General features: G+C 41.4%; 2 protein-coding genes across 2 annotated transcripts in view; both read right to left on the bottom strand.

Annotated features, from left to right (window-relative positions):
* Nucleotides 1-16273, bottom strand: part of LOC142160113 (uncharacterized) — a 79496-nt gene that overhangs the window by 21093 nt on the left and 42130 nt on the right. The gene's annotated exons all lie outside the window — the stretch shown is intronic.
* LOC142160102 (uncharacterized) overlaps nucleotides 6507-16273 on the bottom strand; it is an 80504-nt gene continuing 70737 nt past the window's right edge. The window contains exons 2-3 of the mRNA XM_075215050.1: nucleotides 12647-12724; nucleotides 6507-10146 (exon numbers count right to left, since the gene is read on the bottom strand). Coding sequence (XP_075071151.1) covers nucleotides 8237-10146; nucleotides 12647-12680 — 1944 coding nt within the window. The 5' untranslated portion in view covers nucleotides 12681-12724 and the 3' untranslated portion in view covers nucleotides 6507-8236. The remainder of the gene's footprint in view (nucleotides 10147-12646; nucleotides 12725-16273) is intronic.

The following is a 16273-nucleotide window of genomic DNA, read 5'->3' as shown; positions in this document are numbered from 1 at the left end:
CCGGCATCTAGGACAGCGGGGCGCGTGCGCAGGCGCTAGATAATTATAGCCCAGCTGGGCTAAGTGTTCCCTAGCTGTGCAGGGCACTGTTCATTGGCCCCTGCATGTTTATAAGGCAGGAAGGGACAAGCCCTTCCTGTCGGTTAGAGTCCCAGCTTGCTGCTACTAGCCTGCTTTTGTTCTTGCTCTTACTACTATTGGATTTGACTTATTGCTGCCGACCTTTGCCTGTTCCCTGACTTCGTTTGATTGCCTGTGCCCCTAGACCCTTTTGCCTGGACTCCTACGTTGATTTTGCCTGTAACCTCTGACCTCGGATCGGTTTCCTGTATATTCTGTCTGCTGCCGGCCCGCGACCCTTGCCTGGATTTCACTCTGCTATTTACTCCTTGCGCTATCGCTGGGATCTCCCCAGTCAGTGCACAATTCACGATCCTCAGCTGTCTGCGGCCAAATCTGTCCCCACCACTAGGGGCTCCAGCGAAAACCAGACTTCTGAGTAGACTCCGGGTTTTGTGTTGCTGGCTGTTGGGGTTCCTAAAACTACACAGTACTTTAGAGGGTTAATATCATCAAGTACTAAAAACTGAAAATTACAGCACTGGGAATTGAAACACCACTAACCACAATGAATCCGTGAAATTATGAATTGATAAGTAAAATAAAATACTTTTATTACATAAATAAAACGTATAACCACACAAACAATATGTTAAAAATAGTAACAAAATATATATTGATACAAATCTACTATCAGTGCACTTGGAAGTATATTGATTTTCCTGCTACCTGTAGAGAACCTGCTGCCACTTTCTCTGCTCTTTCATAAGGAATAATAATCTATACTGTGAAGAGAAGGATAAGACCCCACATTATGCGTCATCACTAACCTAACTTAGGACCTGGATCCAGACGCAAATCTCACTACGTCCCAGTCCAGCACCCTCTAATAGTTGAGATACCGAAAAGGCAGCCATGCAATATAAAAAGAAGAAATTTGCCATTCCTCACACACCTGCTATGTTCGGAAGGAGAGACAAAGCAGCACTCACAGCGACCTGTCACGGTTCAAATACAAAGTACAGCTCAGGAGCCAGGAATGAGTTGAAAACACACAATGTTTATTGATGGAATTACAACCTGATGGTGCAATACTGAGCATACAGGAAAATGCAGGAATAAATACTGGGGAGATGGCTGATGCAGGTATGCAGTGATATGGAGAGATCCCAGGCAGCATGAAATCCACAAGCACAGCAGAAGGCAGTAACAACAGAATGAAACAGGATGTGACAACAATAACCAACAATGACAGATTTAAGAAGGGACACACCCAGGTACAAAAGATAATTACAGAGCAGGTTAACCCCTGATACAAACAAGGCACAATAGCAGCACCTCTGTTGAATGTAGGTACTGCCAATATAAATACAATAATAAGGACAAAAAGGCAGGGACGGACACCTTTGAGCGACAGGTAGATGACATATGTAATTAGCAGCAATGAACAGACCGTGACCTCCCAGCACTTCATCTAGAACTTGAGACCAATAAGGAACAATTGGAAGATGTTACAAAGAAGGAACAATGTCTGTTTTAGAAACATCCCAGAATCAATTGACGCGTACGTCTTTCAGAAATATTTAAAACATTACTCTGAAAATACCTTCCAGACATGTCAGCCGAGGAATTTTCTTTGGACTGAGCTCACCGGCCTCTCAGAGCTAAACCTTTTCCTGATCAGCTGCCGAGAGATGTAGTATTAAGGTTCCACTACTTCAGAGTAAAACAACAGTTTCTGACCTCAGTCCGTAACGCTCCTTTGGTCCCTCACTCAGACTGTAACTTGCAAATATACCAAGACATTGCAGCCTCTGCAGAAACAGAACCTGGTGTGGATAGGTCTAGAGTTCTGGTCGTCACACGTGTGCGACGGCCATCAATGAAATTTGTCTCGACGCGGATAGGGCTAATACCCGGCGCTGGAGGGGTAAAACTACCGGTGCTAAGTGCCGCATGTGTGACATTATTATTAAAAAATTATGTTGTAAAAATAAATCTATTTTAAATGCGTGCTGTGGTGCTGGGAGAATAATACCCGGCACCACAGCATTCAATGGGCTAACCCCAGGTGCTGATTGCCAGGGAGTGTATATGTTAGTATACAATGTATGGGCGCTTCGGCGCAGGAAGAGTTAATTCACGGTGCTAGGTGCCAGGGGTGCAAAATTGTAAAGTGTGTATTAAATGTAATTAATAAAATAATGTTCCTTGCAGGGGCGGGCTGGGCCGGGGTGCAATGGTATTTAGAAAAACAATCTGACTAGACTAAAAAAGTGTACGTACGGCTTATTGTGATTTTTGTTTTATTTTGGATTAGTCCTGAACTCAAACATTTGGAAACTCCCCCTTAAAAATTCTGCGTTTGCCCCTGCCTAGACACACAGGACTTTCCTTCTGGTTCCCTGTGCAAAGTGTTTGTGGATAATATATATTATAGGCTCGGTACGGAGGGAATATGTGAAGCAGAAAACCTCAGAAGGGCACTAAGTTTGAAAGGTGCCCCTCAAAGAAAGGTGACGGTTTAGACTTGGCACCCTCGGCAAAGGATGGCTCGGACTTGGAAGCAGGCCCGGACTGGGTGGCAGACGACTTGGCAGCAGGCCCGGACTGGGCGGCAGACAACGAGGGGACAGCACTGTGAGAACCCTCAGGACAGACACCACCGAGTGGCAACTCGGGCTGAACCGCATGGAATGGCAACTCGGGCTGAACCATATGCAAAGTTTCAGGAGAGGCCTGGAGGGACAGGGCCCTCTCTGGAGCAAGCTGTAAGGGCAGCGCCACTTCTGAAGCAGGCTGTAGGGGCAGCATCCCCTCTGAAGCAGGCTGTAGGGGCATCCCCTCTGAAGCAGGATGTAGGGGCAGCGTCCCCTCTGAAGCAGGATGTAGGGGCAGCGTTCCCTCTGAAGCAGGATGTAGGGGCAGCGTTCCCTCTGAAGCAGGATGTAGGGGCAGCGTTCCCTCTGAAGCAGGATGTAGGGGCAGCGTTCCCTCTGAAGCAGGATGTAGGGGCATCCCCTCTGAAGCAGGATGTAGGGGCAGCGTTCCCTCTGAAGCAGGATGTAGGGGCAGCGTTCCCTCTGAAGCAGGATGTAGGGGCATCCCCTCTGAAGCAGGATGTAGGGGCAGCGTTCCCTCTGAAGCAGGATGTAGGGGCAGCGTTCCCTCTGAAGCAGGATGTAGGGGCAGTGTTCCCTCTGACGCAGGCTGTAGGGGCAGCGCCCTCTCTGAAGCCGCTGCCTCAGAACTGGAGGCAGCGACTGGCGACTTGGGACCGAGGCAGCAGCTGGCGACTGGAAACTGGACTGCACGGCAGCAGGAGACTCAGGACCGGATTACACGGCGGCAGGAGACTCAGGACCGGACTGCACGGCGGCAGGAGACTCAGGACCGGACTGCACGGCGGCAGGAGACTCAGGATCTGACTGCACAGCTGAAACTGGCACCTCAGGACTGGTAACTGGAGTTGGCAGATTGGGCCTCATCCCAGGGAGCAGAACTGGTTGTAATGTGGCAACGGGAAGTGAAGCGCAAACAAATACAGAATGCGGACAGGAAACAACAGAAGATGGTTCAGTAGGCTGTCGTGTGATCTGTTGAGAGGACAGTTTTGTAAGAAGTGTTCATTACTGGCACAGTAGAGACACAATTTGTTAATTATTCTGCGCCGCCGCTCCTCTTCGGTCAGATGGGGACATGGACCACCTGTGAAACGGGAAATTGTTACACCATAGTTCTTAGTAAACTGCAAATATGTAGAAGCACAATTAAGAGGTGCAGTTTGCACAGATTCAGCAGCAGAGAAGGTTGGTTGAGACAAATCAGCAGCTTCTGTATTAGGAGAGACAGAATCTGACAGTCTCCTGAGTTGGTCCATAAGCAAAGCGGAGAATTTAGCAAGCTGAGTGTAGCAAGATTATGTCCATTTGTAAAGTCTGTAGCAGTGGCAATTCAGAAATTGGTAAAGCAGACATGTTTGCAAAAACAAATGGAAATGAATTGCAGTAAAAAGGTCCCGAAATAGAAATCTTTCACACAACTCCAAAGCTGCTTTTTGGGCTGGTTATACTGTCACGCTTCTATGCAGAAATACAGATAAAGAGCCAGGAATATGGAGAAACACATGATGTTTATTGCTGGAAAGTACAAACCAGATGGTGTAGTAATGAGAATTGCAGGGAGATGTAGAAAGTAAATACCAGGTACATGGCTGATGCAGGTAAGCAAGTAATATGAAGAGATCCCAGGCAACAGGTGAACCAGAAGCACAGCCACATGGAATAGCAACAACAATAACCAGCAATGTATGCTGGGAGTAACAGGTATAAATAGGGAAACACCCAGGTGTAAGGGATAATTAGTGCACCAAGATTAACTCCTAAAAGACAAAGAAGCTGGCACAATAGCAGCACCTCTGGTGATCAGAGGTACTGCTGCTAACACATTAAGTGAAACACAAATAATAAAGTCCAATAGACCTGTAGGCAGGAGCTGCCAATACATAGCAGCAAGCTGCCGGCAGATTGTGACACACTGTAGAGGCCCGACATGCTTCTGCTATGCATCGATTACTGGGAATAATGGCAGTTTCTATTTACGTCACTTATCATAGAAACAGTGATGTTTCTGTATTTAAAGCGGCAATGCCAGAATGATTTTATTAGCTAATTTAAAAATTAGTATTAGGGCTAAGATTGTGGTTACGGTTAGGGATTTTATATTACACATGGGTCCTGGCATTTCCCAATGTCTGAGTTGCCAGAGAGAGGGGACCAGCTGAGCTTGGCTTTCCACAGTCCCTTCTTTATCCCAAATTGCGCCGCTCTAAACGCAGTAGGAGGGGCTTGCTGCTGTCACCACTAGGCTCCTTCACCGACACCTTTCTGGGTAACATTCGCTGCTAGTGCAGCCCCTCGCTGGGCACCTGACCTCTTCCTTTAGTTCAGGGTTGCTGTGGATGGTTCCCCGTCTGAGCTGCAGGGTAGCGGGCACAGCGTTGGTACTGGATACAGGGTTTCAACCTCAGAACAGCTGGATAATGGATTAGATTGGTCTAATCTGTAGGTCTGTGTATGTTTATTACCTCAAGTGTCCTAATAAGGACAGTACAATACACTAGTTTAAGGTACTAGTGATATCCAGAAGTAGAGATGGAATAATGATACTGCATGGTCAAACATAGCTCCTGTTTATACAGATTCTCACACAAATCCTGGCAGTGAGTAAACCAGTCCCCTGATCCGACCAGGAACCGAAGCAACTGATACCACATCAGATAATTTAACATAAGGATACTTCTCTAGACGTGAAGTTAATGCAATTTGAGTCTACATTGTTCAGACAGGTTCCTTTCTCTCTAACAAAACGCGACAACAGGTAATGACCTCCTGTTGTGCCTTCAGGCTAAAGCAGGTTTTTGTCATTTCTGCGATGAAAAGACTTATTTAGCATTTCCTGTTTACAGCAAAACAGACTTCCTCTAACCTGGCATAAAACATTAGAAATCAATACATTTCCTATACCGAAATACACACAATATAAAGAAAATATCACTACATATGCAAAGATATACAGCGGTGCCCTGCACCCTTAATTAAAATAAATATCTACAATAAGTTATTCCTATGTGATCCAGCCACAGCCAATAAGTAGAATAAATTTCTACAATATGTTATTTCTACATGATCCAGTTACAAATACCATTTGATAGATAGACCATTTATCATGAATATTTTCTATGCAAAGCTTGTAACATAAATATGAGTTCCCCAATATCTAATAATGGTACACCTACAACTCTAGAGGAAGTCACATTCTACTGCAGAATTAAGCATTCATTTGCGACTGGCATTTATGAGCAACTACCGGTGGTGTGGTACAGTTGTAATGAATAGACACAGGTCATTAAACATGAAATAGTCATTTTGCAAATCATAAAACAATCATCTACTGGCAACCATAACTATCCTTCACCATTTATCTTACCTGAACCTCTTTCCTATTCTGGGGCCTGATTCATTAAGGATCTTAACTTAAGAAACTTCTTATTTCAGTCTCCTGGACAAAACCATGTTACAATGCAAGGGGTGCAAATTAGTTTTCTGTTTTGCACATAAGTTAAATACTGACTGTTTTTTCATGTGGCACACAAATATTTGATAGCTTATTTGTACACTGAAATTTAAGTGTACAGTGTACAAATAAGCTAGTATTTGGAGACTGAAATAAGAAGTTTCTTAAGTTAAGATCCTTAATGAATCAGGCCCCTGGTTATCTATCAGTTTGGAGTAGCTGTATGTAGCCCAGGCCTTTCATTTTCAAAAAGGTTATCAGGGGAGGAATGAGAGAGGTTGAGTATGTGGGAAATAGGGTACAAAGCGGATATAAATAGGTATAGACAAGAGCAGATGGTGTCAGGGTTCCAAGTATGAATACTACAGAGATTTGCGGTAGTGAAATCAGAATGTCTTTATTATAACACGGATCACACAGACAATAAATAGGTGCAGTCAATGGTTAACAGTAAGCACAGTCCACAGAAGCAGCAGGTACAAGACCGCAGGATTACCAGATATAGCTTGGAAGCTGCAGATTCTGGTTACACAGTGGTTGAAATGCAGGTACAGGTGTCAAAATAACCAGGTTAGCTGGGAAGCTGGAGAAGGAAAGACTGGTGTCCACGTATCTTTTTCATCAACCATTTATATAGCGCCACTAATTCTGCAGCACTGTACAGAGAACTCACTGACATCAGCCCCATTGTAGCTTACAGTCTAAATTCCATAAAATACACACAGAATAGGGTCAATTTTGAGAGCATCCAATTAATCTACTAGTATGTTGTGGGAGGAAACCGGAGCACCAGGAGGAAACCCACGCAAACACGTGGAAAACATAAAAACGCCACACAGATAAGACCATGGTTGGGAATTGAACTCATAACCCCAGTACTATAAGTACAAACCACTTAGCCACCATACAGATGAAGTGCAGGCACAAGAAAACTGAATTAGCAGGTTAGCCAGGAGGTAATGGATTACCCATGGGAGAATCATTCAAAACGAGGGTCAGGCAAACCAAGGGTCAGAAGCAGACAGATTCACAGTATACCAGGGAGGAAGCAGGAGCAAGGTCAAACAAAGTAGGGGTCTGGGTCACAAAAGGAGGTGCAAAAAGCACGAGTCAAATGCCAGGGAAGAATCAGGATCCAAACAGGAGTTTCACAGAGAGACCAGCAGCAGCAAAGACAACTGATGAACTGGCTCAGATTAGATAGGAACATGGGAGACATTAAGAAAAGGTAAAGCAAAAGCGCTGTTTATGTCAAACATTCACTTTTAATAATCTGTAACACGTCTTCTACCTGTGGATGCTCTCATGCGTAGACTACTTCTTACTCACAGAACATGTCCCACTAACAACATGTATATAGTTTATCCCCATATGTGAAATCTCTGATGTTTAACAAGTGCTGAACTACAGATAAACACTTCCCACATTCTGCACAAGAACAAAATAATTTAGTTTATCATGTGCACGATTGTATAAGACAATATAAATGCTTAATGTTAATTTGTATGCGCTTATCTATTAAGATTACACATAAAACAATTTAATTGTGTTAATCTTTAAATAGGTAATTGTAAAGTATTCCCAGTTTCTCTCGTTTTGTTTGAAATATAAATGACATCAGCAAGAAACAGTTGTAAAAGTGCACATATACATTTTATCTGTGAGAAAAAGATAAGCGCTAAAATACACTTGTAACGATACCTGGGATTCGAATGGGGAAATATATCCATGGTAAAAGACAGAGTGAGTACTCTACCCAGCTTGTCTCCTATTGTAAAGTCTACATAATATACATGAACATTTATCATCTCTAGTTTTAAGGCAACTTCAGTTTTAAGTTTCCAAATTCTAAAGTTACATAGTAAATATTTTAGCTGTGGTTTTATGTTTAAATAGACTCTTTTGGTCACAAAACATTTCCCACATCCAAAGCAAAAATATGGGTTTTCAATGGCATGATGTATCTACAGTACAGGTCCTGAATTACTTCTATACCCTTTCCCAAATTAAGAATATAAACATGGGAATACTCCTGTGTGAATCATTTTATGTACAATAAGTAGTGAATTACATCTAATACAATCTCACATTCAAATGAAAACTATGGATTATCCCGAATGTGAATAATCTGATGGACAAAAACTTCTGAACGACTTTTAAAACATTTACCACATTCAGAACAAGGATATGGTTTCTCTCCCGTGTGAATTCTCTGATGTACAACAAGTTCTGCATTACTTCTACACCCTCTCCCACACTCTGAGCATGAATACAGGTGTACTCCTGTGTGAATCCTATGATGTCTAACAAGTTCTGAATTATATTTAAAACATTTCCCACATTCAGAGCAATGATATGGCCTTTCTCCTGTGTGACTTTTCTGATGTACAACAAGTTCTGAATGACTTTTAAATCCTTTTCCACACTCTGTGCATGAATATGGGTGCACTTCTGTGTGAATCATCTTATGTTTATAAAGTCCTGAAATCCACTTAAAACATTTCCCACACTCAGAGCAGATATATGGTCTTTCTCCTGTATGACTTCGCTGATGTGATGTTAAACTTGATTTACAGACAAAACATTTCCCACATTCAGAGCAAGAATATGGTTTCTCTCCTGTGTGAATTCTATGATGTCTAACAAATTCTGTCTTACATATAAAAGTTTTTCCACATTCCGTACAGGAAAATATTTTTTCTCCTGTGTGAATCTTCTGATGTCTAACAAGTTCAGACTTTTGTGGAAAACATTTTCCACATTCAGTACAAGAATATGGTCTCTCTCCTGTATGAGTTCTTTTATGTTTACCAACCTCTGAATTGGATTTAAAACATTTCCCACATTCAGAGCAAATATATGGTCTTTCTCCTGTATGACTCCTCTGATGTATTTTTAAACTTGATTTACAGACAAAACACTTCCCACATTCAGAGCAAGAATATGGTTTCTCTCCTGTGTGAATTCTCTGATGTACAACTAATACTGCAATACTTCTGCACCCTTTCCCACACTCTGTGCATGAATATGGGTGTATGCCTGTGTGAATCTTCTGATGTTTAACAAGTTCTGAATTTTGAGTAAAACATTTCCCACATTCAGAGCAGATATATGTTCTTTCTCCGGTATGACTTCTCTGATGTATTGTTAGACTTGCTTTACGGCTAAAACATTTTCCACATTCAGAGCAGGAATATGGTTTCTCTCCTGTGTGAACTCTCTGATGTTTAACAAAGTCTGCACTATATGTAAAACATTTTCCACATTCGGAACAAGAATATGGTTTCTCTCCTGTGTGAATTCTCTGATGTACAACAAGTTCTGAATTACTTGTACACCCTTTCCCACACTCTGTGCATGAAAATGGGTGTAGCCCTGAGTGAATCATCTGATGTCTAACAAGTTTTGAATTTTGTGTAAAACATTTTCCACATTCAGAACAAGAATATGGTTTCTCTCCTGTGTGAATTCTCTGATGTACAACAAGTTCTGAATTACAAGTACACCCTTTTCCGCACTCTGTGCATGAATATGGGTGTACACCTGTGTGAATCATATGATGTCTAACAAGTTCTGAATTACATTTAAAACATTTCCCACATTCAGAACAGTTATATAGTCTTTCTCCTGTATGACTTCTCTGATGTACTGTCAGACCAGATTTATGTATAAAACATTTCCCACAATCAGAGCAGGGCCAAGATTTGTTTGTAATGTGTTTGCTTTTTCGCATCCTCTGGTGTTTAATTGAGCTTAAACTGTTATAAAAACATTTCTCATCATTGGAAGTAGATCCCGATTCTTCCTTAATATGTCTAGATGTATATTGTAAATCATCTGTGGGTGTTATAAGGTCAGTAGCGTCTTTGAGGTTTCCTCCATCACATGAGACTGATTCCTCCTTAATATGAGTAGATTTATATAGTGTATCATCTGTGGGTGTGATAACGTTTCCTCCATCACATGAGACTGATTCCTCCTTAATATGAGCAGATGAGTCTTTAGATCGCTCTGTTGGGGAAAAAATATTGTGGTTAGGATTTACAACATGCTTGCTATCCTTACTACTAATCACATCAGGTAACAGTCGCAATCCCGCTGTCTACCCTTATGTATCATAATTAGGGATTCCGATTTTAAGGGGAAATACTTAAAAACGCTAATTGAGGACTTTTCTTGCATTGACAGTTAAAATAAATAAGGGCAAAATCTGATTGCCCACAACATTTGGTGGTCTTCCACAATCATCACTGACGCTTTAGCATGTTCCTGTCCAACCCACTACGCTCTTGCACCGAAATCAGATATGCCTCTCCAGTATGGGTGCAACACACCACATTCCTCTTCTGGCTGGATCACTTATAAATAACTTATTGCAAAAATTGATTTAAATTAGTGGCGTGGTAGACCTCTGTATATCATCACAAATGTACTGATTTCTTAAATTGTGTTGTATCTCTGTACTGGAAATGTATTGATTTCTGATGCAACAGTCATATGTTGGAGGAAATCTGTTTTTTAACCTCTGAAGACAGGCTAACGGCAATGCTAATTAAGTCTTTTTAGCTTGAATGCACAGGAGGGGGGGGTCATTACCTTCCCATCCTGTATAGTTTTAGGCCTGTGTCTTTGAACCTGTCCAAAAAAACGCAACAGCAAGTAATTTAGGAAATTAGATTGCTGTAAATTTTATATAAAATTGTGTTATCCCCACGTCTAGAATAGAATATTATAGAATATTATATCCCGAGTGTAAACACCGGAGTAACATCTTAGACGTTGTGGTGCCATCTAGGATCAGGGCTCTGGGTTACCTTCTATCAATATGTGTGCCAGACTCTGTATAAAAGAGCATGTAACTGTCCTTGTCAGGACTATTGAGCAATAAAACATCACTGCCTGAGACTGTTACCTGCTGTATCCTGTAACCAACAGATAAGAGCTTACACTCTAATCTGTTCCCCAGCTGTCCTGTGTTGAACCCAGCGTCTGTGTCAATGCTCTGCCAGCTACCCAGCAGCCCTGATCCATAGCAAGCGGTGAGGAGGTAAAAGTCAACCCACAGCCAAGAGGCACTATAGCAGCTATACAAGCTACCCCAGAAGTAAGCGGTTCTAGGCGCCGGAACGGAGCCTAGTGTTGGTAGCAAGGTTCTCCTACTATTGTGGAGTTGGCATTCGCAGCCGGCGAGCGTCTGGTGACAACAGTAGGAGTGGTCAGTAACAGTCGGAGACTGATGGTGAGAAGGAAACCCCCTCTATTCTATCATCCCCATACAGACCGGGTGGAGAAGTAAGGCCATCCGGTCACACCGGTTTAATAGTCACTGCTACTGTTGGTGGTGTCAGGGTCACCTTCAAATCAGATATGTGGTCTTCCTCTCTGTATGATTTCCCTGATGTGTTGTTAACTTTGATTTACGAATAAAGCATTTCTCACATTCGGTACAACAAAATATTTGTATGTAATATGAGTAGATGTGTATTTAATAGTCAACGCAAATAGTGGTGGTACCAAGGCCATAACCAAAACCACATGGAAATCCCATAACAAACTGCAATGTCTCCTAGTGTCCGATACCACTGTTCTTATAGGAGATGATGAAACACTAAATGGACACTGTAATGACATAACTTACTCTACACCCCCGTCTTATCTCTCAACTGTTTATTTGGGGTTTCCTCAGACCTGCAAAAGTAGCCCTTAGAAGACCTTTTATACCCCCACTGTGGTAGGAATGATCACCTCAGAAGTGCAGGATGGTATAACCTCTACATGGACCCCGCTGCCCCTTCTTATACAGTATATACACACATTACCAGGGGGTAATCCAGCCCTCTGCCTCCTGAATCCCAATGCCACAAAGTCTGTGCTGGGATGTTACATATTAATAATAATTAATGTGTCAGTGGGTAGCACTGGAAGCAAAGTATTTTATACTATTTGTATGTTTCATCACAATTAGGATATTCCTATTATCTCCAACACACACAGACAGATAGACAGGGGGACCCCCTACTGTGTATTCAAACAACATAATGGCTTGGGCCAATTTAACTACTACCTCAAACCATATGCTTAATTACCATGGGATATAATGTCTTCACAAAGATACCCGTAACAGAAAGTACTCTCACTGCATCACAGTAACGGGTGTATATGGCCTAATTCTGAGGGGGGAATCTGATTGGTATCATTTTCTGCCTTTAGCTAAACTCATCAATACATAGGTGTCTCTAATTAGAATAAAATCCCAACATTATATGTAGTTTACAGCATATTATGGTTTATTTATTTGGATTGTGGGGGAAAAAACAGGAATAATATTCACCAAATTAAGCAAATTAATCAGAGAAAATTGGAAATGCTATTTATAATAACATTATATTGCACTTTGATGTGCACTTATAATATACAATCTCAAATTGTACACATGTAACAATGTATTTATACACAAAGTGATGACACCACCTATATACACAGACAGGACTGGGATTAAACCTCCTCTTACCCAGTGATGTGAGGGGCTGGTGATTCTCCATCATCACGTCCTTGTACAGATCCTTGTGTCCTATATATACTCCCCCTCCTGCATGGAGAGATAGACAGTGACATCATCCACCTTATAGGACCCTGACACACACAATGGTCATCACCCAGACACATCCCCTGGTGTTACTGTATAATGTCCCATTCCCTATGTATAAACTGGACAGGACATCCTATACTAGTGCCTAAAGCCAGGTGGTAATGAACAGATTATAACAGTACAGTGGTTAGTATCACTGCCACACAGGACTGGGGGCATGGATTCAATGCAGACCAGGGCTCTACCTGTGTGGTGCTTGGGAGGAAACCCACATAAACACAGGATGAACATAAAGATTCTAAAAACAATCTAGAAGGTTAATTGGCTGCTGTCAGAAATGGACCTTAGTGTGTGTGTGGTAAAGAATTTAAACTGTAAGCTCCAATATCCACAGACTGATGTGAATGAAGATACCCTCTGCACTGTGCTGTGTAATACAATGGCACTATATACACAATAATACATAATGTAATAAGAAATGTGTCTGTTGTATTCCTAGAGATGTGATGCCATTGTCACATTTCCCAGAATCCCTCACCTCTGTCACCTTATTTTAAGTCATCCCATCAAAGTTCCCCACAATATACAACAATCTACTCATATTTTCCCTATAGTTGCTATTTATGGAATTAGACTAGATAGGTATTATAAATAACAGAGCTTATGCAGGTATCGGTGGTTTGATGTTTTAGTGGATAGCCAGACTTTGTCTCCAATCTGAAAATTGTGTACAGCTCTATGTTGTCTGTCTGCAGCTTGTTTATAATGTTCTTGAGCTTCTCCCAAAGTCTCAATTAGCCTTTCTTGAGTTTCCTGTAAAATTGTGATTCTATCGGTCACAGTTAGGATTGGTGTGGAAACTGGGAGATTCGGAATAAATATTGTATTCAATCCAAAGTTGACAAAAAAAGGACTTTGGGAAACTTAACGGTGTTCAGAGTTGTTGTAGGAAAATTCGACAATGGGTAGAAAATCCATCCAATCATCTTGAAGATAACTAATAAAGCATTGTTACTATTGTTCAAGAGTCTGATTAGTCTTTTCAGTTTGTCCATTAGACTGTGGATGGAAAGAAGAGGAGAGGGGTGCAGAAACTCTTCCAAAACTTAGAAGTGAATTGAACACCTCAATCAGAAACCATATCAACTGGGATGCAATGAATCCTGAAAATTTCCTAAATCATTTCTGCAGACTGTTCAGCAGTGGGTAACCCTCTGGCAGGGATAAAATGAGCCATCTTAGCAAGACGATCCACTACAACTTGGATTGTTGTGATCCCCTGTGAAGGAGATAGATCAACTCGAGAGAGAGCTCCAGGGACGATATAGAAAAGAAAAATGTTGAATTAAGCCCAGTGGTAAGTTGCTAGGAGTCTTGTTTTGGGCATCTCGGGCATGATGAAACGTATCTTTTGACATCTCTTTTACAATTTGGCCACCAGAAGAAAGTTTCAGCTATGTTTGAAACAGTTTTAGTAAACAAAAGTTCTAGTTTCTTCCCCCACCTCATATAGAATGTGGCTGGAAAAAACTGTATGAATAGTGAGGACTGAGCATCTGCCTACATTTACATATCAAATGCTGTAAGACTACTTCCTGTGGAAAGTAGGCTCCACCCAAAAACAAAGGTTTCACCTCATGGAACACAAGGCAAAAAAGGTCTCTGCTCCCACTCTAAGGTGACACAGATAAACCTGATGGAAAATGTTGAATGGAGGTTTGTGTACGTGTGAGGCGGTCTGGAAGACTATTTATATTAGAGGATGACTAGAATCATATGTCTTTCGTTTGCAGATGGTTAGTATGTGAAAATGGATTTTGTATAATTTGTTTTGCAGATGTTAGAATATGGCTGAGATTAGGGAGTTTGTACTAATCCAGTAGTGTATTAGAATGAATTGAATGGAAGATATTGTGTAACTGCTTGTTTGTTGTTGTGTAAGACAATGTGACGTTGTAGCTTTATGGAGATTGTATGATTATATGTGACTGAGTATATTGTGTTGCATAAAGAGCAACTGTATAAGTTTGAGATAGCAATATAATGGAACAATATAGCTAGATATAGAGTTAAGATGGCCGACAATGTGACATGTTGTTGTTAACTCTTGCAATGGTGTACAATTGTAGGACTATACATTCAATTTATGTGACACAGTGAAACAGGGTTATGGTACTTCAATGGAATATATAGAGTTTATATCGTTTATATTTGGTTTACAAGATAGCTAGAATGTGAAAGGAATTCATGGAGAATGGATTATGAATTGAATGGAAGGTAGTTTGTAATGTGAAACTTTTGAAGTTTAGAGCTGTAGTAATTGAGCTCATGGGTTGATAGTTAATGTGGCAGCAATGTAATATACAAGTGTGTTTAAGCAGATAATAGAGAAAATGGAGGTTGATTTAATCACTCCATGCTTTCAATATGGCTGCCATTGTAAGTTAATATGATCACCAGAATGGCTACTATGTGATATAAAAAATATAGTTGCTGTAATGGTAAAAGTTTTCATGTGAGATAGGTGGAATATGGATAGTGTATAATGGCTGCTGCAAAGCATGATAAAGTTTACATTGCACATTTTGGACTTTGACTGAGAGAAGTGAAATGAAAGAATATGAGAATAAATAGTGTAATGATTGTGGTTCGAACAGAGAATAAAGCTGCATAAAAGTTACTGAGGTGATATATCCGCATTTTTTTGTTTGTCCACAGACATCCCAAAATTCTCTGTATTGCGGAGGAAATCTCTCCAAATCTTTAAAAGAAAGCTCAGAGACCTACTTGAGTTCAGATACCAGTTTCAGAAAGGCAGGTTAATTTCCAATGCTCAGAGCAGAAGGATAAAGTGTGATTATCCCACATGACAGAAGTATTATGAGTAGACAGGGGGTTCCCAAAATTATGGGAAATTTAAGTGAGGCAATCAAAAGAAAGCTATAATTTCATGATGTCCTAGTTCTATACTTATTTGGAGTTGGAGGGTTTCATGAATTACTGTCCCAGAAGACACAGTCTGCAAATTCACAGGCCCTTGTTTACTCCTTGACTCAATATGGTTTTCCTGTGCAAAGGTGATATCCATGAAATTGCAGACTGGCAATTAGAAGAAAGTGTTATTGAGAGAACAAGATAGGATTTGTGACAGGATGGACGTACTATGCCACCCTGTCCGTGTGTTGCTGGGGACCGGCTGGGCTTCCCTTGCCACCGTTCCCTTTTCTTTATCCCAAATGTGCCCTCTAACCCCAGTAAAGGGGCTTTTGCTGCTGACACCACTAGGCTCCTTCACCAGCACCTAGGACCGCTTTCTTCTGGATAACTCTCGCTGAGCAAATGGGCTGGTACACCTGACCTCTTGTCTTTAGATCAGGGATGCTGTGGATGGTTCCCCCTGACCTATACCACTGGCCAGAGCTGCAGGTAACGGGCAGAGTGTTGGTACTGGATGCTGGGTCCCAACCTGAGAACAGGATAACGGATGAGATTGGTCTAATCTGTAGGTCACCGGAATTACAGCAGGTAAGTAGTCTTTAAAGCAGGATC

The sequence above is a fragment of the Mixophyes fleayi genome, chromosome 6 (assembly GCF_038048845.1).
Source record: "Mixophyes fleayi isolate aMixFle1 chromosome 6, aMixFle1.hap1, whole genome shotgun sequence".
NCBI classification, from domain to species: Eukaryota; Metazoa; Chordata; class Amphibia; order Anura; family Limnodynastidae; genus Mixophyes; species Mixophyes fleayi.
The sequence above is the reverse complement of the archived record's forward strand: the minus strand, read 5'-3'. Positions and strand labels throughout refer to the sequence as shown.